At 38.9% G+C, this 25958-nt stretch overlaps 1 protein-coding gene across 1 annotated transcript; it reads left to right on the top strand.

Moving 5' to 3' along the window:
* On the top strand, positions 1 to 21982 carry ntrk2b (neurotrophic tyrosine kinase, receptor, type 2b). Its single transcript, XM_026922488.3, has 18 exons — positions 1 to 1062; positions 3779 to 3853; positions 5179 to 5250; positions 5448 to 5516; positions 5668 to 5813; positions 6757 to 6908; positions 8862 to 8994; positions 9605 to 9919; positions 10017 to 10028; positions 10601 to 10618; positions 10722 to 10753; positions 10937 to 11036; positions 11957 to 12145; positions 12467 to 12597; positions 14114 to 14286; positions 14997 to 15237; positions 16841 to 16999; positions 20013 to 21982. The coding sequence occupies exons 1-18, from the start codon at positions 890 to 892 to the stop codon at positions 20196 to 20198; spliced, it is 2376 nt and encodes a 791-aa protein (XP_026778289.2). The 5' UTR covers positions 1 to 889; the 3' UTR covers positions 20199 to 21982.
* Positions 21983 to 25958: the final 3976 nt, after the last annotated feature.

Below are 25958 nucleotides of genomic sequence, written 5' to 3'. Positions count from 1 at the left end.
TACTCTGCCTCCCACACACACACACACAGACGCACGCACACACGCGCGCGCACGTTCTGTGCCACAGCGCTGGATCAGGCGCCATAACCCCCCGGCCAGTGCCTGCGGTGCCACGTTATACCCACGCAGCGTTTTTCTGGAGACGTGGATGGCGGATGGTGGATGGTGGAGCATCGCCTGCGTGGACGCGCAGCATCACTGCACTGGCATCACCCTCCTCCTCCTCCACCTCCTCCTTCTCCTTAAGAGCACGAGCTTTGTCAGCTCATAATGATCAACTCAGTATAGGCTACATGTGTATTATGAGCAAAGGTTATTATCTACTGTCTATTTCGCCAAATCAAAGGGTCAAACGTTTTAGCTCCGAGTCTTGCTGAGGGGATCAGCGGCAGGAGGCGGGATCGCAGTGCCGTCAGCCAAGCGCTTTTGGATAGCCTTACTATTGGTCGGAACCAATCCCGTTGCGCTCCGCTCTGCTCACTTCCACACTGAAATCGTGGCAGACGGATTTTTTTTTTGTTTTGTTTTGGGTTGTTGTTTTTTTCCCCCAACCACATCACCTTGAACCCGCACTCACGGAGCCTGACAGCAAGCACAATATCATCTTGGCACCGTGGATCGACACATGATGGTGTGATCCCTCCATCGTGCGCAGACAGCAGAAGGCCACTCCATGACAGCAGTCTCGCCTCGCCGTCTTTGCGCATCAGCTCACTCTGTGCTGTAAGGAATTATTAAAAGTGGCGCTTGGAAAAGAAGAAAGAGAAGAAGAAGATATTTCGGTCCCGTTCCCCCTGTCCCCCCCACCCCACACACACACACACACACATACACACACACACACACCACTGGGGCATTAACGCTGGAACTGGTCGCAGGGTTTACCGGAATGGCTCGCTGGGGATTTTATGGGATTTTGATGGGGCTCCTGAAGCTCGGATCTTCATGTCCTACATCTTGTACTTGTAACACCTCGAGGATCGCGTGCGTCTCTCAGGAACCAGGACTCGAGGATTTTCCTATCTTGGTGCCGGAGACCGACATGGAAAACATCACCGACATGTAAGTAGCAGCTTGGGCTGTGATTCAGTCCGTGAGAGATGAGAGAGATGTGAGGAGACGTGTCGTGCTGCTGCTTAAAAAAAAACCTGAGAGGAATACACATTTATATATATTTTTTGTAATGTGGTGTAAAATGAGCTGATGGCATTTTCAGATGTCTAAAATCGCGGATGATGTTCTGTGACATCCGATAACCTTCCCATAGCCTTATGGTTCATATTCATGCTTAATGCAATGCATTTCTCCCTGTTTTCTCTCTCTTTTGGGATGCAGGATGCAGGATACTCGATATATTTACTGACAGCAAATAGCAGTGATTTGGCATACAAACATACAAAATCTATCCACACACATTGTGTATATATATATATATATATATATATATATATATATATATATATATATATATATATATATATATATATCAACATAAAAGGCCGCGCGCGCGTGTGTGCGTGTGTGTGTGCGTGTGTATGTGTATGTGCGCGCGTGCGCGCGAGCTTAAGCGTATGTGCTGCGCGGGAGTGTGTGCGCGCTAACGGGAACGCGCATCACCAAGGGGTGGGTGTTATGGTAAATAAAAGTATATGAAATTTGCACTAGAACAAATCTACACCGATTAGATCTCTCTAGCTTTTCACAGTGTGGTGCTTTTCACAGAAAAAAAAAATCAATACATAAAAATGCTAATTGAAAGAGTTGAGTCGAGATAATCTAATAAATCTATACTGGCTTGAGAATGATAAGGGGAGAAAAGAGAGATGATGATGATGATGGTGATGGTGATGATGATGAGGTGCTGAAAACAGGCCTAGCTGAGATTTAAGACCCATCACGCGCGCATGAATTCAGAATAAGAATGCATGACTGTAGCCTATGCAAAGCAAAAATAAATAAATAAATAAAAAATCACACACACACACACACACACACACTTTTTCACCAAACCTTTCTCAAAAAATGTTTCTCATCATGGTGTGTGCTTCAGTTCAGAGTCTGCAGAGCAATAGGCATCAGCGCCTACACAAATATGTCACTCGGTTGCCATGACAACGCCGCGGCGGAGCTACTTTAGGCGCGTGCGGTGCAATCACGTCGCTTTACCCAAACGCTCCTATGGCGGAGTTTTAACTGCAGAAGCGCCAGAAACTTAAAAAAAAAAAAAAAAAGGGCGTTGGAGATGCCAAAGAAACACTCTGAGAAATAAAGGTACCTTATCCTTGGTGGTGCTTTTCCTGGTAACATCAATGGTACATCTGTAGTACCTTTCATATGGACGGCTAACTATTACCTGGAAAGGTGCATGAGGTGCATCCCTTTAATGAGCTTTTTAGAGCGGTGCAGAGGGTTGTGTTGCCGCTTCACAGCTCCAGGGTTCATTCCTGAGCTCGCGTGACTGTCTGTGTGGAATTTCTCTGGATGTTCTCCCTCGTGTCCGTGTGGGGGTTCCTCTGGGTTCCCCCAAAAAACATGCCAGTAGGTGGATTGGATTGGATTGGTTAAGATAAATATGAATGTGTGTATGCATGGTGCCCTGAGATGGCATGTTCCCACCTCACGTCCAGTGTTTGGGTTGAGATTGGCTCCGGAGCCACTGTGACCCTGACAAAAGATAAAGCACACTTACTGAAAGTGACTGAGGGAATGAGGTATATACACTATATGTCCAAAAGTATGTGAACACCTGATCAATCACACCCATATGTGCTTGCTGCACATCCCATTTCCAGATTTAGCCCTTCACTCCCCTCTTTGCTGTTATAATAACCTCCACTCTTCTGGGAAGGCTTTCCACTAGATTTTGGAGCGTGGCTGTGGGGATTTGTGTTCATTCAGCTACAAGAGCATTAGTGAGATCAGACACTGACGTTGGGTGAGGAAGTCTGGGGTGCAGTCGGTGTTCCAGTGGGGTTGAGGTCAGGGCTCTGTGCAGGACACTCAAGTTCTTCCACTCCAGCCTTGGCAAATGATGTCTACATGGAGCTCACTTTGTGCACAGGAACATTGTCATGCTGGAACAGGTTTCAGCCTCTTAGTTCTAGTGAAGGGAAAATGTAATTCTACAGCATACAAAGACATTTGAGACGACTGTGTGCTTTAGACATTGTGGCAACAGTTTGGGGAAAAACCACATATGGGTGTGATGGTCATGTGTCCACATACTTTTGACTATATAGTGTACTTACTAAAGATACATATTAAAGGTAGAAAAGATATGTCTGATAGTACCAACTGTGTGACAAGGAAAATATAACCTTTATTTCTGACCTTTATTTCATATGCATTTGCCTGTGCTCCTCTACACCTATCTGTTTAATTCAAAGTGGGGGTCTGTGATTTTTTTTTTAATTTAGTTACAGCAGTGAAAATAACAACTAACATTATCACAGTTATTAGTTATTAGTTATTAGCCAGTTTAACTGGTCACTTGAATTCAAATAATTTAATTCAAGAACAAGTCGGCCTACAAGTAAAGTCAACCTGAATCCAATGTGTCTGTTGCCGGTTCAAGAAGGTGAAAGCTCTATGACTGATAAATAGACAAAGTATTCTTGTGCACATGTGAATAATATTCATGTAATCAAATCTGTACTGGATCTGTATAATTTATTTCCAGTGGCTGCAAAATGTTTAAGAACCCTATAGCTCATAGAAAGCTTACAAATGATGCCCTTGCAAAATCAGTGATCGTGGAACTGATTCTTTTTATTTCCAGGTATATCACGAATCAGAATGGACTATTTATACTCAACGAGGACTACATGAAGTTTTACACAAATCTCAGGAATTTGTGAGTATTTTTTTTTCATCATATGTGTATGGAATAGTTAGCAAAACCTAGCATGCTCAAAGTATTTTATCCCTCTTATACCACAACGATTTGTCAATTAAAATTTTCTGTTGATTAAAGAATGGTCGAAAAGGTCATTCTTTAATCATTCATAGTTACATATAAAGCTCATATAAAGTTCCTGTTATCACTTACATAATAGCAGCTATAAACATTCATTCTGCATCTCTGCAAAAAAGCATATATATATATATATATATATATATATATATATATATATGCATGTATATATATCAGATTTGAACATAGCAGTTCAAATCTGAAAAAGAACAGGTTGTTTTAAGAAAATGGGGAAATGAAATTCATGGTCTCAATGAGTTGTATATTTTTGGGAGAAGGAACTGACCGTTTAGAGGGTTACTTCCCTGTTTGGAGACTCGGCCCACACAGACAAGGGCAAGAGGTCGTAAAAGTGCTGTGGAATGCAATTCTATGACAAATGTCAAGAATTAGTGGATGAGATAAGATGGGGATATGTGATGGGAAGAAGATGATGGTGAGGAAGACAGGAGGTAGCAGTTATGTTAAAATAGGATAATCAGTGTATTCTGTCATCCAGTAGGATGTTGATTTCTTTGTCTTTTACTAAATGAATAAGAATAATAACGAAATGAATAATTCATAAACGTAACCATATATACTCCACTCTTCTGTCTCAACCCTTGTAGCACTCTGAGGTAAGGTACGGTTGGTAATGTAAGAGTGGCTGTCCGGGCTCAGGCACTTTTGCCTCACACCTCTGGGTTTGGGGGTTCGAATCCCGTCTCCGCCCTGTGTGCACGGAGATTGCATGTTCTCCCCATGCTTTGGGGGTTTCCTCTCCCAGTCCAAAGACGTGCCTTGTTGACTGGCATTTCCAAATTGTCCGAAGTGTGCCCTACTAGTGGCCAAGTGGTAGCTCAGTAGACATTAAGACATTGGACTTCTGACTGGAAGGTCATGAGTTCAAATTCCAGCACTGCCAAGCTGCCACTGCTGGGCCCTCAACTGCTCAAATGTATAAATGAGATGAATGTAAGTCACTCTGGATAAGGGTGTCTTCCAAATGCCATAAATGTAATGTAATGTATGAGGGGACACCTGTCCAATGCCCGGAGTTCCATGGGATAGGCTCCAGGCTCCCCCGCAACCCTGTGTAGGATGAGAGGTATGGAAAATGGATGGATGGATGGACATTCAAGTGTGGATAGTGATTTCTCACATTGCAGGTGAATTTCTACCACATAACCATGGTACTAATATTGACATTAATGTGTTTAATACAGAACAATAATCAACACTCAACTGATGTCTGTATCTACAACAGCCTTTGTCTACAATTCCAAACTTCAGTATTTGTAAGTATATTTTTCCACTGTAGTCATTTTTTAAGTCAAGTTGAACAAGGCAACTATTAAGTTTTAATTTTCGTTTATCTTGATGCTGTAGAAGAGAATGATGCCACTGTATTTTGTCATTCCTTTATTGCTGATTTTTCACAGCAGTAGAACTGTTCTGCATGCAGTGCGCTGTAAGCTTTCATTCTGACTTGTAGGGATCTCAGAGACAACAGACTGTCAACACTGTCATGGACAGCAATTCGCAATTCCAACATGTCGACTCTGTAAGTCTCATGGCACTGGAGCCTCTTATATGGACACCCGCTCATAACACCCCTGTGTATGGGCGTGGTATAAAAAAAAAACCTGTTACTGAACAACTTTGTGTTTTTAATACGTGATTAATGGGTTGATTGGCACTCCTGTGCCATACAGGCTGCTGGCTGGGAATCCACTGCAGTGTACATGTGAGAACATGTGGATCAAGTCGTGGTTGGATCTGAGTGAGCGAGATCAACTCCAGTGTGTGCAGGAAGGCGGGAGGCTGAGGATCCTCTCCAATATCACTGTCCCTTCATGTGGTAAACCAGTGACTCCACTCACATTTTCATCAGTCGACTGCAGAGAAAACTCTAGCTCAAGTTTATTCAATTCAGTGAGAGTATAATCAGTCAATTAAAGGTGCAATAGAAATGAAAAAAAAATTCTTCCTAGTACAAATAACATGGAAAAATATGTAGAAATGATCTAAAAAATAATGGTTTAAGCCATATTCTCAGCACAAGTGTATTACTTGGCTGAGAAAACCCGTTTGGAAAACTGCCTTCCGCTCTGGAAGGCTTGTTTTTGTTTGGATGGGCCTCATGTCAGTCATTTTCCACACTGCCCTTCACTCCATGCTATCTCAGTTTCAAATCAACAAGCGTCCAGTGCAGCCAGGTTTATATATATATATATATATATATATATATATATATATTATATTTTTAATATATATATATATATATATATATATATATATATATATATATATATATATATATATATATATTAAAAATCACTCTGTGCTTCAAAAAAACTTAACAAAAAGAAACACAACCAAAACACTGGCAGTGCTTTCCCAAGATGGATTTATTTATTATTGGTGATGGGGATGAAAATTACAGACGCTGCTCAGTAATTGCTGTAAGGGTAATCTGTATAAAGCTTTGAATTCCATTTTTCATTCCAACATAACAAATCGAGTAGATATGTTTTATTTTCCATTATAAAGAAAAAAAGGGCAGCGACTGCACTCTTAAACTCCTCGATGCATGTTCATAGTGTTGTAATTATTCGCTTAAGGAGTGAATAAAATTCATTCAAAATGTATTAAATTCCACCTATTTAACCTTCAGAGACCTAATCTTGACAAATTTTGACAAATCATACCTAATGCACCTTTAACTGTAATGCATTACTTTGGCCTAGCTTAAGAGAATCCTACAGGTCAACAAAAATACATTGATGTTTCTCACTTTGCAGAGTTTCCACAGGTAGAGGTTGTCCCTCCTGTTGTTAACCAGATGGCAGGAAGTGATGCGACAGTGGTGTGTAGCGCTTCTGGATCTCCTGCACCTGTGCTTTTCTGGAATTTGAACACCACTGATCATCCACCACTTACAACCAGCCATGAGGTAAAAACACATCCCCAAGCTATTAACTGTCTTTATACCACAGTGTTATTGAATTCTCAAATCTGATTGGTCAGAAGGTGCTGGCACTTTTTCTAAGACTTTATTGTTTCTATGTTAACAACTCATTCATGATGCTCCACATAATCCAATCTCCACGTAATCCAAGATTAACAGCAAATGGTTTTAAAATGGTATTGTTATTTAACACAGAAAAGCGGTGTAGTTTTCTGTAAGGAGACATTTATTTAACAATTATGGAAGGAGTCTACAGTGTCAGCGCTTCGTAACTGACTGTAGGTATTCTGAGAAAGGAAAGTCTCCAGGACAGCGGACTGAGCTCTTTGTGGTGACAAGCTATGTGATTTTTTTGTCTTCAAGAGACAGAGGCTAGCGATGGAAGGACCATTTATAGCTGCAATAACATAAATGATAACAGGAACTAACTTGACATTCCACAACATTAAACGTAACTGTAAATGGTTAAAAAGTATGTAATCGATAAATTGCAGTGTGATGTTATTGGGAAATAATCAACTTCAAGGTGGTAACAATAGCGCCACACCACCACATCGTTGGTTATTTTCCAATAATAGCATTCCCCCAAGGGATTTATTCCTTACATTAGTCCATTCTTGCCAACTTGTGCATACCTTTCATGGTAGAAGAGTTTATAAAGACTAATCAAAGTTCTCTGCATGTCGACCACATCAAAATGTATTGGATTGTAATGATCTGCTTCGTAAAACCTGAAATGCCCTGTGTATAACCACAGAACCCTCACGTGAGTCCTAAGCACTCTGTACAAAGCACCACTGGTACATTAAGAACGAGCACTTAAACACTTAATTGCCATTACGTGCAGTAATGGACCTGTTAATCCCTATAAGACGTTCGGACCGTGGGAACCTGGCTCTAACTCCTGAAAGCCCCATGTTTTCCATTAATATTTAATGTAACCGCTATAATATTTACAACAAAGTGTCTCTTGTGCCTGCTTGGAAACAGCAGCCGGTGGGATACAGATTCCTATGCAGTAATGCTGTTAGTTAGGGTCACAACTTTCAGGCAACGCTTATAACTTTAACTTCTTCATAATTACTGTATATAATAAAGGTGTTATTTTATATAACCTTAGAAGGAAAATTGAATGTTTTTTGGATAATAAAGGATTCTTAGCTTCCTTAAGGGACTCCCTTCCTGAGGAAAATGCTGATGAATACTCGAGCGTTGACCTTTTTATCCTAAGAGTAATGGTCAATATCACAATAAACCATGAACTGACTGGTATGCCAATCCATTATACACTCTGTATTATCACATTAAAAAAAGAAAGAGGCTGGTGAGGGAATGACTGTAACGAGTTTATAGCTGCCATAATGTAAGTGATAACAGGAACTAACTTGTCTCATGTCTCATAGATATTCCTAAACATTCCTAAACATACAGTATACAGTAGCTATAAATGTTTAATATTTGCAGTTATTTCTAAATATTACATAGATAAAAACATGATTTGTCATTCATTAGTAAAGTAAAAATTATAATGTTCCAGCCAGATCCACTTTGTGGTGGTAACAGTAACTCCACTTTGCATCACACCACCCTGTCATGGATTATTTTCCTATAAGAGCAATAAGAGCCCTCACTTATGCCCACAGGTTTTCCCATTCGGAAACCGCGTGCCTTCTCTTCAGTCCTATCACTCATCATATCAGATAAAACATTCTACACAATGGACAGTGCCATGATTGCCTATTGTTTTTGCTTCCTAAAGGGGTTCTCCTTGAACCTCCCCTTTAACAGTGAAAGCTCTGCACAGGACTTACTTGCGGTATTACCGCAGAGGAACAATACATTGTGCAGCATCTTGAACCTCTCTGGCTAAACAGCTTCAATGTGTATCAAACTGTTAAAATTCACCCCTAAAATCGTCTCACATTTCCCTGCAACCAGATGCACACAACTGACCTGCAGTCTATGCTGGCACTGAGGAACCTCTCCCACAGCGACAATGGCCGAGAGATCACTTGCAGCGCTGAGAATATTGTGGGTCAGACTGAGTCCTCTGTCATCCTCAATATCCTCTGTAAGCACTCACTTCTCTGTGTGTGTGTGTGTGTGTGTGTGTGAATATGTGACGAACTACTTTGCTGCCATTTATTGCACTGGGTATGTCTTTAACAGTGTGTGTTAAAATGAGCAATTTTGTTGCACACTAGAGGGCTTGCATGCAGTTTCTTTTCTAAACCACCAGGCCTATAATTAGTTGTGTTGAAAATGAGTCCTGTGAGACTCCACTGATGGGCTTCTTTCTAACATTAACTAAAGGCAAATGTAAGTAATGCACCACTGGTGTTATTACCAGTATTTTTACTCAGTATGTCCCAATGATATCCAAAGTGCATTTTATTTCCTGCTTGTTTGCTGGTTTATTTTTGGTCTTACTGCCCCTTATGTTCCAGCAAACATTTTCATTTCTTATTGTTCTGTTCAATTCCTCCTCCTAGTATCCCCTCTGTACTTTTCCCTTTCGTCACGCTCTTCCAAACCAAACTGCTTCTAAATCTCACCACACTCCGACTTCACCCCTCTGGTTTGTCTCCTGCCATGACCCGTGGTCACACTTCCTCTCCTCTCCTTTTCTTTCCCTTCCTTCTCTTCCTCACCTCACCTTTCACACCCATTCCTGGGTTCAGTCCCCCCGATTATCCTGGACCTGGACAAGCCCATGCGCAACCAGGATTGGTGCATCCCATTCAGTGTGACGGGGAACCCCAAACCTGTGCTGCTGTGGTACCACCAGGGCCAACCCCTGGAGGAGCAGGACTACATCAAGACTCAGATCCACGAGTCGACGGAGAGCGAGTACCATGGCTGTCTGCAGCTTGATATCCCCACGCACATCCACAATGGTGTCTACACGCTTGTGGCCACCAACGAGTACGGTGAAGACCAGAGGAACATCACCGCGCACTTCATGTTCATCCCTGACGTGGAGCACTCAGGGGCAGGTGGGTGCACCTTCACACTGACATTAAGCTAATTTCAATCTCACATATTTATATATGTGAAACTAATTGTAACTATGTGCTTGCGTCTGCTTTACAGGGTTCTACTACGGTAAGTCACTCTATCAGAATATGCATGACTATCATTTTTTTTTTATTTGTAATCTGTTGCTGTGTGTAAGTTTCATTTCATTTCCGGATGTTGGATCAACTAATTTAAGTTTGATAGGCATAATATTGACCTCCACCAGAGGGTTTTCCAGCCCAGTCCTGGGTTTTCCACCAGAGCCGTACTGTAGGTTTCCATTGATTTTCCCAGTTTTAGCACGTTTCCGAAGCAATACAGTCAATATTATTGCCAAGTGTCAGATGCCAGTCACAGGGCTCACAATTGCCCTAGTGATATGGTTGTCCACCAGGAGACCTTATAAAGCACTTAAACAGTCTAAGTGTGGAGTCCCCCATGGTTTTTCTTCTCAGGTGATGGCTCAGGGTTGGAGTCGAAAACTCCTGTTTCACTGTAATATTTAACTCTCTCTTCACGCATAGCACATTTTGCTCTGAGCTTGTTGACATTTTACCATGTTGAAATACTGTATGTATGATGCAGTTGAATATACACTCATGATTTTAATCAATTTCTGTCATATGCTGTTGGCTTTGGTGTGTGAATTCTCTGCTTAGACACAACTGACATTCCAGGTATGTTCATTTTAATTTTATTCAGTAGGTTACTTCTCAATAATCACTAAATCTTGATGAATTTTAGAAAACATACATTGTCGTTTATTGGTGTTTTGTTCAGAAATCCCAGGAAGTCAAGAGGGCAAGGTGGCTGTAAGTTTTAACTACATTTCAAATTTGCAGTAAATGCATGCAGTGAAAAATGCATAATATTAGATTAAGAGCTTTATCTGGTAATTGTAAACTAAGAACTAATCTTGTTACCGTAGAACTACGACCTGATGTATTCCTTGAGAATGAGCCCTCATTAAGATTTCTTTTGTATCTTTATTCCAGGTTTATGCTGTGGTGGGGATCGCTGGGGTTGCGCTCACTGGGTGCATCTTGATGCTGATCTTTCTGAAGTACGGTCGAAGCTCAAAGTTTGGGCTGAAGGGTAAGAATGTGTCACAGCTGCGACAGGGACAATTTTAAATGTAGTCCTAGATTTTAACAGGACAACCCTGAAAGATAGTGTAGCTTATTGCTAGATTAGGTTTAATTTGTGGCCAGAAGACAAGCAGTAATTTTCAAGCAGCAAAAATTATGTGCGGTGGTATGGGATAACCCTTTAGATGGTGAAATTTTGACTACAGGATGCCACATATTCTTTCTATCACCGCACTGTTCAATGATCTACAAAATGCTTTTGTTTTGGTTTTGGTCCGCCTTATCTGGTCATTGGTTTGTTCCCTGAATGTGTGCACCTGTTCCGTGTCTTGTCGATTGTGTCGTGCACTTCGGAGCCTTATTTTCTGTTCCATATTTATTCTGTTTTTCCATTTTTTGATTATGGATTATCCTCATTTAATGTTGCCATGTGTACTATCACTTGCTATCAGTAATGACTATGATTATTGGATTTGCCAAAATAAAGCCCATGCAGTGTGTCTACATATTTGCCTCATTCGCCAGCATGTTATTCACACTTTCAGAAATTTGTGTTACATCCATATGTCAACCACAAGTATATTTAAAGCATTTCAAAGTTTGGTTACCCTCAAAAGTGAAAACAGAGAAAATTACATTTAAATGTGGCACAGGATCATCACAGATATTTCGACAGCCAGTATTTCATTACAAACTGAACAGATTAGGCACATTTCCAACAATTTTTTTTTTTTTTTTAAACAGAATTCAGCTCCAAGGACATCTGATGCTTTTTTCCCCCAGGACCACCACATATATATTCCTATAATCGAATCCACCATTTGAAACTGATCATTCAATTCATAGTCACCTGTCTGTATTTTTATAATCAGATCATATTTTTTATAATCATATTTCTGGCACACTGCTCTCCTTCCTCCACTGCAGGGTCCTCCTCAGTAATCAGTAATGACGACGACTCAGCCAGCCCACTCCACCATGTCTCCAATGGCAACAACACACCGTCGTCCTCTGAGATGGGCCCAGACGCTGTCATCATCGGCATGACCAAGATCCCGGTCATCGAGAACCCGCAGTACTTCCGTAATCCTGGCAGTGTGCTGAAATCGGACACTTGTGAGTTGCCATGGCACACTAGACCACCTCAAACAACCTACCACAACACACACAGACACTCTACCTCACTTCACTCCATCCCAAACATCTGAAACTGATTCCAGACGTGAGCTTGCCTCCGCTTGTCGTCATACTAAACTCACCTTCTCTACTGCCATGGCAACAACATTGAAGTGAATCACTACATTCAGACTTTACAGATATGAGCTCTGTGCTTTCTTTTACATGATTAATTTGCATGGTTCTGCTGTAGGTCTGTCCTGTTATTTGCGCTCATTAGCGACAGTGACCTAATGGCTGAATTGTGATGCATTTTTTCAGTTGTGCAACATATCAAACGGCACAACATAGTCCTGAAGAGAGAACTAGGAGAGGGAGCTTTTGGGAAGGTGTTCCTCGCCGAGTGCTACAACTTGTCACCAGACCAGGAGAAGATTTTGGTAGCTGTCAAGGTACGAGGCTCTGAGATCCTTAGATTTTCATAAATGCTAGTAACATTTATTACGAGGCTTAAAGTTTTCAAAGGATCCATCTAGTACCCTAAAGGCTTCCTTGGGTAGTTGTTTCGAGAGAAAGTACTATGAGGAACCCTACTACAGTTTGGTTCTCTTTCATAGAAGGTTCTAGGTAGGATCCTGTTAGGAAGCATTGGTTGTCTCAATCTTTAGTTTGGTTGTCCCAATGGGGGAAGCTGAAAGGTTCTTTGTAGAAGCACAAGATAGGGTTCTAAGTAGAATCCTTTAAGCAGGTATTGATCCCTAATTATCCCAAAGAACGCTTGAGGAACCCGTCTTGCTAAATGTACATGTTACAGTGAACTTTGTCGTAGCATACACTCTTAGAAAAAAAAAGGTAAATCTAGAACCCTTAAAGGTTGTTTGGTTGTTCCACTGGGGCAGCCCTTAAAGTTTCTAAAGGTAGAATCTTGCAACATAGCGTTCTAAGTAGAGTCCTTATAGGAAGCAGCTGAGCTTTATTAACCCAAGGGAACCATTGAGGAACCCTTTTGCTAAATTAACATTTTACATACAATGTACTGTGTTGTAGCATACACACTTAGAAAAAGATCAAATCTAGAACCTTAAATGTTCCATTGGGGGAACGCTTAAATGTAAAATCTTGCAGCAGAGTTTCTCTTTCATACAGTGTTCTATGTAGCATCCTTTTAGGAAGCAGTGATTTATTTATGATTAATTATGTTCCAATGAATAGTGTTATGGAGGGCACAGTGGCTTAGTGACCAGTTTACAGTGAAGTGTGTTGTAGAGATGTAGCATGCACTCTTAGAAAAAAGGTAAATCTGAGGGAATCCTTAAAGGTCTGTGTAGAACCCTACAACAGAGGGTTTTTCTTTCATGAAGGGTTCTAAATAGAATTTCCTGAGGAACCGTTTATGCAAAGTGAACATGTTACAGCGAACTGTGTTGTAGCATACATTCTTATTAAAAAAGGTAAAATCTAGAATCTCTAAACGTTATCTGATTGACCCTTAATGGTTCCGTGTAACACCCTACAGCAAAGAGTTTCACTTTCACAGAGTGTTCTTAGGAAGCATGGATCCTTTATTAGCCCATAGAACTCGTGTTGCTAAGTGAATTGCATACACTCTTAGAAAAAAGGAAAATCTTGTACTCTTAAGAGGTTCTTCCACCTCTCAGCTGGGGGAACTGTTAATGGTTTAACAGAGAATGCTACAACAGTGTGTTTCTCAAAGCGTGTTTCTTTTAAGAAGCTAGGAACTCTTACCTATAAAACAAACTTTGAAGAACCCTTTAAAAACCTTGAGTGTATATGAGATATTCATTACTAGCCATTAATAGCAGTGATCTCTTTTAATAATAAAAGTAAAAAAAAGGCTTTTAAGATGAAGGCGTGTGTGTTCTAAGAGTGTATACTCCTCAGGTAGAACCTGAGAACTTTTGCTAAGAGTGAAGTGTGTTTTTGTTTAAAAATATATATATCTCACAGACGCTGAAAGAGGCGAGTGAAAGTGGGCGGGCCGACTTCCACCGAGAGGCGGAGCTTCTGACCAACCTGCAGCATGAGCACATCGTCACGTTTTACGGCGTGTGTGTGGAGAGCGATCCCCTCATCATGGTGTTCGAGTACATGAAGCACGGAGACCTCAACAAGTTCCTCAGGCATGTGTTAGCCCTGGTTCTGGAGCTGGTAGCTAAAGCTGGAACTGTTCCACGAAAGACTTAGGTTCTCGTCAGCAAAATTGTTGCGCTGCTGAATCCGAAATAAAGAACTGATGATGTCACTGGGGAGGGGGTAATTTTTTTCCCATGACAACTTAAGCAACTAGAGTTATTTAGCTGACCCCCATTGAAATAGGACACAAATGGTGGGGGTTGGGTGAAAATTGTTTTTAAAAAAAATCTCAAAGCAAAATTATCCTCACATCATGATAATTGCAAACTTAACAGGAGCTACTGTGCTAATGCTAATGCTAATGCTAACAAACCCTGTAGCTACACACTCGATAAACAGCTAAAAGCAATAAAGCCATGTTTCAGCTTGCGCAGCACAATTGTTACTGTGTTTAGATGCTGAAGAATTCACTGGTACCTCTGGATGGTTAAAAATGTTCTCAAAGCCTGAAGTAGAACTTGTAAAAACCTCCACAGTTATTTTTTAAACTGCTACTCCTGATTAGGTAACGATTCGACTCTTCAGCTGGTGGGGAAAAAACATTCACTGGTTCTCTGAACAGCACCACCAGTAGATGTGTGTTTTTTGTATTTAAACACAAGCATGCATGAATATGTTTAGTGGTACATGACGGGTGCTTTTCTTAGCATGTCGCTCTCTCTCTCTCTCTCTCTTTCTCTCTCTCTCGGCTGCTCAGGGCTCATGGTCCAGATGCGATTTTAATGGCAGACGGGCAGCAGAGTTTGCTGGTGGAGCTGACTCAGTCGCAGATGCTGCACATTGCTCAGCAGATCGCAGCCGGCATGGTGTATCTGGCCTCACAGCATTTCGTTCATAGAGATCTGGCCACACGCAACTGCCTGGTGGGGGAGAATCTGCTCGTGAAGATCGGAGACTTCGGCATGTCCAGGGATGTGTACAGCACAGATTACTACAGGGTAAGGAGGCCGAAATATTAAGCATTATTATTTATTAATATCTCTGTAAGTCTCTGGATTATATTAGTGTTCCTATCCATATGAAGGAAAAAAATCCAGCCTGAATGACTTGCATAGTGATCTTTATGATTAATTGACATGTGATCTTTAATGGTGCCTGAGTTTTTGGTTAATGCCCTCCGCTTCTTAGTTAATGGCCTCCTTTGTTACCAACATTGCCATGCTGATAGTAGTGCAGAGGGATCTAGTCCTTGCTTCGTCCACGCTGCAGCAGTGCTTTAGTCTTTTAGTCTGTCCAGCTCTCACATCCTCCTCATCTGTACACTCTGCTCAAACGGATCAGCTTCCAAAGCTTCCACTTTCATGCTAATACCTCCATCAACAGCATCATGCTCGGTCATCTCATAGATCGCTATCTAGCCAAGCCGAGTGTTTGTTTATAACATCGTAGCTGCATTGCATTCTGGGACAATGAGTCCAATGTTTGCACCACTATCTCCACTACTTCGACGTTGGATTTCTCATGAAAATGAAGTCAAACCTAACTGGAAAATGATGAGTGAGAAAAGAAGCTTTTGCTCTTTTGTTTTCACTGATCATTATCACTTTTAGATCATTGTCGAAATATTTTCTCCTATTGAACACCATTGGTAGTGTGCTAACAATAACAATGTCCCACCGTGACATCAGCGAGGTCCACAACTCCTAACATCTTAGAGAATTCATGAAAATACAGCACCAGCCAACAAATCAGTGACAGAAAAGGTTTTGAACCACCTGAACTGATATTTTTTATTTAAGCCTCAAGAAGTGAATACAAATGAAATACTCTAGAATTAGATAGAATGAAGGCTGAAATATGTATAAGTGAACTGAGAAATGTTTCTGACTTTATTTTATTGGAAAACATTTTTAGCTCTTACTGGAAAAGACTGATGGATCACTCTAATTAGACACTTGAGTTACTAACTCTAAATTTCTTTCAGCTTTAACTTAAAAGACTTTTTCAATTCAACTTTTGCACTTGACTACAAACCTTAAAGTAGGAAAGTACTTTTAAAAACACTAAAAACTCAATTAATTAGTTAATTAATTAAAAAATTCATTAATTAGTCAGTTAATTATACACTTGGTCTTAGTTAACAATTTTCTGCTTTGTTTTTTTTTTTTTTTTTTTAAAACAAGGCTGTTGATAGATAATTGAAATATATGATGCTAAAACAGATGATTAGATCTGATGAAATATGAATGTGCGATAAAAAAAGAACAATCTCCTCCTGCGGTTAGTTGTTCCAAAAAAAGCTCGGACCATCTGACACTGAAGGGCTCTCCCAAATCTGCCCCATGCTAACACTGCCAGAAGCACACTGTGTGTGTGTGTGTGTGTGTGTGTGTCAACTCCCTCTCCCTCTCCAGTGCCTGGTATTTCACAGGAGAGGGAGTTCACACACACACATACACACACACACATTGTCCAGTTTTTTTGGGCCCAGTTTTGTCCAGTTTTATTAAGAATTGTCCAGTTTTATTAAGCCCTAGTATATAATCCGAATGCTACATTTAAAGCCACAGTTTAATAATCCAGTCCCGTGTGTGCTCTCAGGTGGGCGGTCACACCATGTTGCCCATCCGCTGGATGCCTCCCGAGAGCATCATGTACCGGAGATTCACCACAGAGAGTGACGTGTGGAGTTTGGGCGTGGTCCTGTGGGAGATCTTCACCTACGGCAAGCAGCCCTGGTACCAGCTCTCCAATAACGAGGTCAGTCTGAGGGTCAACGATTAACTAATGCTGCTATGAAGCTCACACCAGCATTGCTATGGCTTAAAATATACAAATAATAATTAAAAAAATTCTTAAATCCCGGGCAGTCGCCTGTTAAGCTGTGTAGACAACTTTCCGGGTACATGACGTGGTGAGAGTGCTCCCATGTCACTTTATTTTTATAAAAATATTGCTCATTCTGTAATTATGGTTAATTATTCTCATTGTTAGATTCTCAGATGTTTATTCTTCAGAGAATTGCTGATAAAATAATGATAAAGCACTGATCTTTTGTGTAATGATTTAGTCAGTCCCCAGGCTCCAGGGGTGGACCAGAGGTGGGGTTGGGGGGGGCATGGTTCCCCTTAAAATGAGATTGGCCATGTGATTAAAATTTGTATGTGCCCAACATACATGTATATCCTCAGCCAGGCCACTCCGTTAATGCCTTGTACCCCCTCTTAGCCACCCCATGTGAAAACCCTAAAACAGCACCTGCCTAACTAGAGTTGGAACAGACTTTAAAAAAAAACATATATATAAATAACGATATATTCATTATTTTTTTTATACATTAGCCTATGAGTTTAATGCCTTAAACTCTAGGATGGGCTAGCAAGTCCAAATTTAAATTCCTAGCTCTTGTAACTATTACAAACCTGTAATTACAGAACAATTTATAGTCCGAAATAATAAGCCAGAACTTTAAACAGTTAAAATTTTACCTCTCTGATGCAGTTTTTTTTACCCCTCTGATGCAAACTAGTCTAATGCTAGTTTGTAAGTCGCTAGTTTGTTTTATTATGGTGGCTAGCTAGTTCTTTCCCCTTAAATACAGTATTATTAGCTTCCATAGCTAACTAAATATCCAACATTTCATTACCTTTATCTGTTTTATATAAATGTAGATGACCAAATGACAAGTGAAATGAAAATATTTTGAAAACCTATCAGTTACCTATCATTACAATCTGCTACCTGGGTACTTAGCCTGGGTACTTGCTAGCTTAACAAAAATTTCATTCTCACTTTGGATATTAGCTCAGTAAATCAATCAGTACCTAAAAAAAGATTAAGTGAATGAAAGGACTATGCTGGACATTTAGTTTGCTAAGTGAAGCTAAAACTGCAGTATCCATGAAAAAAAAAAAAAGCCATAGCAAATGAGCAAGAAAAAGCTAACTAGCTTTTCAAATGTTTGACTTTTATTATGTTTACCCTTTTATTATGTTTACCCTATTATGTCCCATCTCAGTAGATGGCAAACATAATAAAAGTCAAACACTTGATTATCTTCTACTTATTTCTTTTTCTTTTCTCCGAAGAAAAGAAATGGCTAAACTATGCTAATTCTAAATTAATGAGTTAACACAAGACTACTGCTTTATCTTTTTAATATTTTCTATCGCATTTCCCAAACTAAAAACCTTATTGATGTGAGGAACCTTTGGCTGAGCGGAAGAGATTTTATATCTACTGGGTCAATGATGCGTCTCAAATTAGCCAGTTGCTAGCTCTATATTTACTCAGCTAGCTATATTACCCAACCCTCGCTCCGATTTCTGATTACATATACTCTGTATTTAATGGATTTATTTTACCATGAAATCTGAAATGGAGTCTGAAACAATACACATACTGTATATACTACAGTACAGTAATGTACACACGGAGTTGCTAGTTTACAGCTACACCAGTCTACAAACGTAGAGAAAATACGTTTCCTCCTGGGTTCTTCGGATGATTAAGGGCTCTAGATTTCTAAATGTGTTCTACTTGAAAAGGGAATCCACTGTTATGATATTTTAGGAGATTGTGATGAAGATGAAAACCCTTTATAGTGCTAGATGGACTCTATTTATTTCTAAACAGAGTAGTACTTCATAAACTGCAGCTCAGTGTATATTATGAATGAATAGCATTAATATAAAATTCTGTACAAAAGACTTAGGCACATGCAAAGAAATGCTGTAGAGCAAATATGCCTTCAAAAACAATGAAATTAAATGTTTCTACATTTACAAAATTACTATAAAGAGCAGTAATAAATGCAACAAAGTCAAAATTTTGTGTGATGACCCTTTGCTTTAAAAAAAGAGTAGTCTCAGGTGCAGTGTGTGCAGTTTTATAAGGAAATGAGCTGTAAGTGTTACTGAGCATCTTGCAGAAGCAGACACAGTTCTTCTGGAGACTTTGACTGTCGCGCCCGCTTATTTTTGCAGCGAAACCCAGCAGCCTTCATTATGCTTCTGTGTCTGAGGAGTGCTCTCTTGTGTAATATTCTGCTTTCTTTACTGACATACAAACATTTTTCTGTAACTTTTAATTTTGTGCTGGAAAACTAATGTTTTTGTACTGACTCGATAATGCAGAAGTCATAAAATAAAAATCTATAACAAAGTTTGTACAAAAAAAATAAAAATAGGGTGCCTAAGACTTTTGCACAGTACTGTATATGATATATTCATTTTCGTCTTTAATGTGGGAACAGTATCGAGTATGGAGTTCTTGTGGAAATGTGAACAGCTTTTTTAAAAAAGGTTTTTTCAATATCTTTTACTGTGTTAAGAAAAGTGGATTACCAGATCTTAAGGTTTCACATTTCCTGTATTCCTTGTTTATTGGTTTTGGCATTATAGTAATACGGAAATATTTTTTCATTTTATTTTTCGGCAAAGACACACAGTACAGTAAAGTAAACTAGCTCCTACTTGATTTAACCAAAATTATTTGTAGTGGGAGCCATTTTCAAAATCTGGCCCCTCCAGACCCCAGTCAGTTCCTGGCAATCCAATCAAATACGAAACTAGATTTTTAAGTGAATTTCCTTTCAAGCCTAAGCATAAGTCTATGTAGATAAGTATAGATATATGTGTAGATGATACATGTCATATTTATGTACATACCTTATATATTGTGATGAGGTTTGAAACATGGTTTGTATTAGCACCACTTTGTCTTGTGGAATATAGAATAACATCCTGTCTGTATTCGATGGCTCCCCCTGCAGGTGATCGAGTGTATCACACAGGGCCGGGTTCTGCAGAGGCCTCGTACCTGCCCCAAAGAGGTGTACGACCTGATGCTGGGCTGCTGGCAGCGTGAACCGTACATGAGACTCAACATTAAAGAGATTCACAATCTGCTCCAGAGCCTGGCCAAGGCTTCACCTGTTTATCTGGACATCCTGGGCTGAACGTCTGTGTGTGTGTGTGTGTGTGTGTGTGTGTATGTGTGTGTACAAAAAAATTGGGCTTAAATGTTCTTGCTTGTGCTTCTGCCTCTTTACCACATAGACTAAAGGCCTTAAAGTTGATTGCATACATTTCTGCAAATTTTTTTGGGATATCCGTATCCTCCCTGCTTCGAATTGAATTTTTTTGAGCTGTGTGTGTTTCAACGACGAACAAAGGGAATCAGGCAGACCGTTGTAAATACTCCTGGAAGTTTTAGGAGGCTTTTCATTTTTTCTTATTTTTTCGCAGTGACTGGAGGAATGATTAGCCGAAGTACAAGCAAAACTAAAAGCAAAAAAAAAAAAAAAAAAGCAAAAAAAACTAACAAAAAAAACAAACAAACAACAACAAAAAAAACACATTTAACAGAAAAGGCCTATGCTTAAGTGTCAGAGATGACAGACATTTGTGAAACCTGGACAGTTTGGAAAAAGGGAAAACATTTTTGTGGAATTTATGGTCCTTTGTTGCCATCATGGTGCCATTCTTTTTTTTTTTTTCTAATTTACACTTCCAAAAAAATGGAAAAATCTCAATTTAGAGTCCTGAAAGGCTCATTTATTAGCACAACGTTGTCGCTGTCCTGGCCGCGAGTGTGGACTGCAATACAACTGCTCAAGCTGGAGGACCACCAGAATACATTCTTTTAAAAAAAAAGTTTAATGGATTAAGAAATAATGGTGGAATGAAGCTTTTTTTTTTTTGTATTTTTAAGCGAAGCACAGTGGAAAAATGTTGAAAAGTCTTAACTCTGGTTAACCGTCACTGTAAAGCAGTTGTGCAGATGTCAGGACGGCTATTAGTTCATCTGTTTCTTGTCAATCTTTTTGTGGTTTTGGTGAGAGCACAGTGGCAAAAGTCACCAGCAGTGGAACTCCATGTGGATGAACGGACCGCCCCAAACACAAGGGCAATTTTTTTTCGTCTGTATCATGGTCATCATCATAGTCCTGGTGGTTAGAGCAATGACACGATGAGAGGATACTCAGTGGCAAAAAGTGACCACATTTATACTCCACGCTGTTGCATTTGATTTTAGGAGTCAAGGTGAGTTTTTATGAATGACAGACATGTCTAACCAATACAAGGAGATGGATTTCATTTGCACTTATGATTATAATCATAAATCATAAATAATTACTTATTGGTTTTTATAGGCTCTGTTATTTACTATGGGAAAAAAATGCTTTAAATGTGCCCTTTGCTATGTTTTTTTTTATTATTATTATTTGAAAGCGGGCAGTTTGAAAGCATTCGATTTTGGTGGGCACTGTGATGTGACATGAGCTGGCCTTCCCTGAGGTCACCACCAGGAGATAAAGACCCTATGAAGGGAGCCAGGATTCAGTGTGTGTGTGTGTGTGTGTGTGTGTGTGTGGTTGAGTCCCACCTGCTTTGTGAAAAGAGGAGGATATTTCCAGGAAGACTTACTAACCCTACTACACTCATAAATCACGCTGTCTTGAGTGAATAATTAGATCGAAATGATTTAATTGGTTAGTTCTGAATAAACCCCGCCTCCTCCTGGTTATATTTCATTAACTCATAGTAAGTCCTCCTGTACACACATCTTCTAATCTTCTATAATTCGGTGGGCATCCTCTCCGCTAGCGATCTGTGCAATCAAAATGTAAATGCTCATCAGCTACATTTACTGTCCTTCGTACTCTGATGTCGAACTCTTTCTGGGCGATAAAACTCGAATTTTTTTTTTCACAAGTAAAAAAAAAAAAAGAGAGAGAAATGCACAGAAAGAGAATTTGTATCATTTGATAATCAGGCAGACCTTAATAACAATAATAATAATAATATTAATAATAACAATAATAATAATAATAACAATAATAACAATAATAATAATAATAACAATAATAATAATAAATAATATAGTGCTCTATTTCATTTAATATATTTTTGTTCATATTTATTTGTTTATTTAGCAGCATTTGACTAAATTTGGATCTTCAAAGAAAATAAATTCTATTGCAAAATAAATATAAATATTCAAGAAATATTTGTGGTCCAAATCTCCCATCTAAGTTTATTATTATTATTATTATTATTATTATTATTATCATTATTATTACTATTAAATTGACTGAAATGTAAGTGAATTAAAAATTTTTTGTCCTTTTTTTGTTGTACTATAGACATACAGTATACGTCTGCTCTAAATAGCCAGCCTGTATTTCATAGCCCATGCTGTACAGATGAAATCTTTGTGTATATGAATAGTATGTTCTATATATATATATATATATATATATATATATATATATATATATATAAAAATATATATATATAAATATATATATAAATATATATATATAAATATATATATATATTCTGTTTAAAAAGAGCTATCATGTCAAATGTGTGACACTGATTCTAAAAGGGGCCACAGGCGTGTAAATACAAATTATTTTGTCTGACAAAATGTACTGTACAAACTTCACAGTATCAATGAGGATAGCTTCGTTGTTTTTTTTCGATCTGAAAAGTCTAATTTCCATCGCTCTTCATGTTGTGATGTTGTGAGGCGAGGTTGCCATGGCGATCAGCGTCCACATCCAGGTTGATTTCATCCTCTTCATCTTCCCTGCGTTCTTTATGTCCTAATCTACAGCGAATATTTTTTTCTTTTCCAAATGAAGAACTGTGACTGGGCACTACTGTATTACTTTTTCGTTGAATGTATTTACACGGAATGGGGACTTTTTTGAATGTAACCCATCCTGGGTTCAATTTTATTTTCTTCTTTGGTTTCCTATTTACGAAACTGAATTATGGAACTTTGCTATTTTTTATTTGGAGAAATCTTTTTAAGAGTGACCGTGTGTTTAAGAGTGTGTGCGCGTGTGTGTGTGTCCTGGCAAAAATTTGTGCATAGTATGTGCATGTATGAGAGTGTCAAATTGCCTCCGTTTCTTTTGCTCCTGGCAGATTCAATCTCACTGCTTCGATTCGATCAGTATTCTCTACGCTTTGTGCATCCTGAGAGCAGCTTCTCTGCAGTCAGTGGAAATGTTCCTTGTACTACTGTGCATTTAATAAAAGTGGTATGTCTTACAGCGCTGCGTTTATTTCTACAATCTACACCAGTACAGTTCTGTCAGAATAGTCCAGTATGAGGTTACACATGAACTATATAATATATTTATTGTTTTTAATCACTAAAAACTCCATCACTATTGGATTTATACATTCTAGTATGAATAAACCTAACGTCAAAAAAATAACAATAATAATAATAATCGGTTAACACTTTACACAAGAGAAATGTTCATAAAACTAGGAGACCTTTATAAGCCCTTAATGACGAACCTTTATAAAGGATTATTCCCAACCCAGACTGCTTTTTTTCAATTTTGGTGTCAAGTGACAGATTTATTTTGCTGACATGAGGTTTGTGTCATGGTACGTTCTGACCTGATTTACATGAGAACGTCACTGACTTAGTAGCTTCGCGCGTCACATAACAGTAGTGAATGCGATGTAGCCTGGTAATTAGAAAACTGAACAAAGGTGACCTTTCTAAAATATTCTCTGAAGCATTTTGTGAACTCTGTGGGAACAAACATAAAACCTGGTTTATAACACTGAAGGATTTTACAGTCAGCTATGTATACTTTCTAATATACAGAATTTGGTACGAGGTTAATGACAAGGACAAATTGCTAACAAGAAAATCCAGAGAGAAAAAACAATATTTTACCATAAAAACCAGAGTGCATGTTGGTAGATCAAGCAATAGTAAGAAAACAGTGAGCTACAAATTAAGTGAGCTCTACTTACTAACAAGCAGCTCCTCCATTTATTGGTTTCAAAGACACTACAGTAGTCCCGCCCACTTGTTATTTTATTGGCTCACGAGAGCGAGGCTCATGAAATCACAGGACACCAGATAAATGCTGCCCTATAAGTCCTGTCAGAAATATCGTAATTACGAGGTGAGTGCACTTAAATGAAGAACTCTGACTTTCCAAGTCCGAGGCATGTCAATGACTGTAAGTCACAGCGGCCACCAGCACAAACGCGTCAGCAGACGGTAAGATTTAAGCCATAATTTTGCATGTTAACTGTTCCGTTTTGTTTTCTTTAGTTTTAGTAAGGTTGAAAAGCCTTGTTGTCAAAGTAACCACTACCAGAAGCTAATCTGTGTCTTTTGTCTTCCGTCCTTTCCCCTTCAGTGAACTGCCTTTCCTCCTGCTGAATTTTTATTCCTGACTTCTGCCTGAGCTGAAACAGCAGAACAGCGAAGGTATCAGGTGTTTCCTGTATCACTGTAGCAACAGGTCAAAAGTCAAAAACGGTGCAGCTAAACTGCAGATGTTGGCATCTCTGTAATTATATTTTCATTCATTCATCTTTAGAAGGAAACTGGAGAACCCAGAGGAGAAAACCACACAGACAGTGGGAAAACAGTAACCCGGGTTTCAGAACTACACATTAATGGGAGTTTAGTCAACAAGTCACCATGGAAAGATTCATATCACAATCTTATGTCAGCAAAAATCTACTCAACTGACTGAGGCGTTATTGCAACAATGCAGACAAAATGTCTTCAGCATGTTGGGATGCTGCTATAAATATCTCTGTAGGTTTTAATGAAGGCTTTAATGCAGGTGTTAACGCTTCTCTTAAGTAGTGTTAGTTAGGATAGTGAAATGCATCCGAAGGTAATATACAATTCCAAAAGGTAGCAGGATTTAATAGTGAAGGCTTTAAACGAAACCAAGTGCTGTTTGTTCAGACAGATTAATACTAATCCTGAAATAAAAATGTAGCTCTATTGCTTTTATACCTGTGAGAGAGGAAATGTGCAGTTTATAGTTCTATAGATATCTCTAAATTAATAAGTGATTTAAGTATGGAATATATTTCCATTTTTAACAATAGAGGAATTAATAATTTTATTTAAAAAGTGACTATTTCATGGGTAGAAAAGTAGGAAGTGATAATTGTGCCACTAAGATTTCAAATTTGTAAATCTGTTTTTTTGGGGGATTTAGTCGACATTCAATTCTAAAATAGTCAGACGTACAAAATTCACATTTTGGTGGCAACAATGCAGTACAAATTCAGATGACATGGCGCCCTGTTACGATGAATCTCTATTTAATCCACTGAATTAGAAATGCATCGTGCCGACATTTTGAATTTTGTTCACCGGTCAAATTTTGACATTTAATCTTAGGGCTTCACTACACGATATACTTCATAAACTTACAAAAATCAGATTTATAAAATTCAACTTCAAATCCTAGCAGCACAAATATCACATAATAGAGCTTTCCCTTCTTCTTCGTTTTTTTTTTTTTTTTTTTTAAACACGACTATGCATATAGACCACAGCTACAAAGAGCGAGAGGACGATGGGTTTATTTTCATCAAAAGCTGTGCGCCGTTTTTATTGTAGTATTCTAAATTTACATTAAAAAAAGAAAGTCTGCCCATGTCCTAGAACCATTATGAAAGTTAACGCACAAATTCAATATACATCTCATTGTATTTTACATTGAGGCTAAAAGTATAGGCATGGAGGTGGCATGATTCAATCACAAGGCTTAAAAAGAAAAGAAAAAAAATCAAAAGAATCCAAAACAAAATAAAACCTGAATAAATAGAAGGTGCTATCTTTTTTTTCCATTTCATTTTAGCAGAGCAAAAATGAGATTCTTTCTTTTCTTTTTTTTTTTTTTTTTTTTTTTTTTTTTGTA

The sequence above is a fragment of the Pangasianodon hypophthalmus genome, chromosome 27 (genome assembly GCF_027358585.1).
Source record: "Pangasianodon hypophthalmus isolate fPanHyp1 chromosome 27, fPanHyp1.pri, whole genome shotgun sequence".
In the NCBI taxonomy this organism is placed as follows: domain Eukaryota; kingdom Metazoa; phylum Chordata; class Actinopteri; order Siluriformes; family Pangasiidae; genus Pangasianodon; species Pangasianodon hypophthalmus.
This window is presented reverse-complemented; position numbering and strand designations above follow the sequence as displayed.

Excerpts from the sequence above, each read along its gene's own strand:
- ntrk2b (XM_026922488.3), top strand. The coding sequence starts at position 890 with ATGGCTCGCTGGGGATTTTATGGGATTTTGATGGGGCTCCTGAAGCTC. Across the intron at positions 3,854-5,178 it reads TACACAAATCTCAGGAATTT|AACAATAATCAACACTCAAC; the intron begins GTGAGTATTTTT and ends TGTTTAATACAG. Across the intron at positions 5,517-5,667 it reads AATTCCAACATGTCGACTCT|GCTGCTGGCTGGGAATCCAC; the intron begins GTAAGTCTCATG and ends TGTGCCATACAG.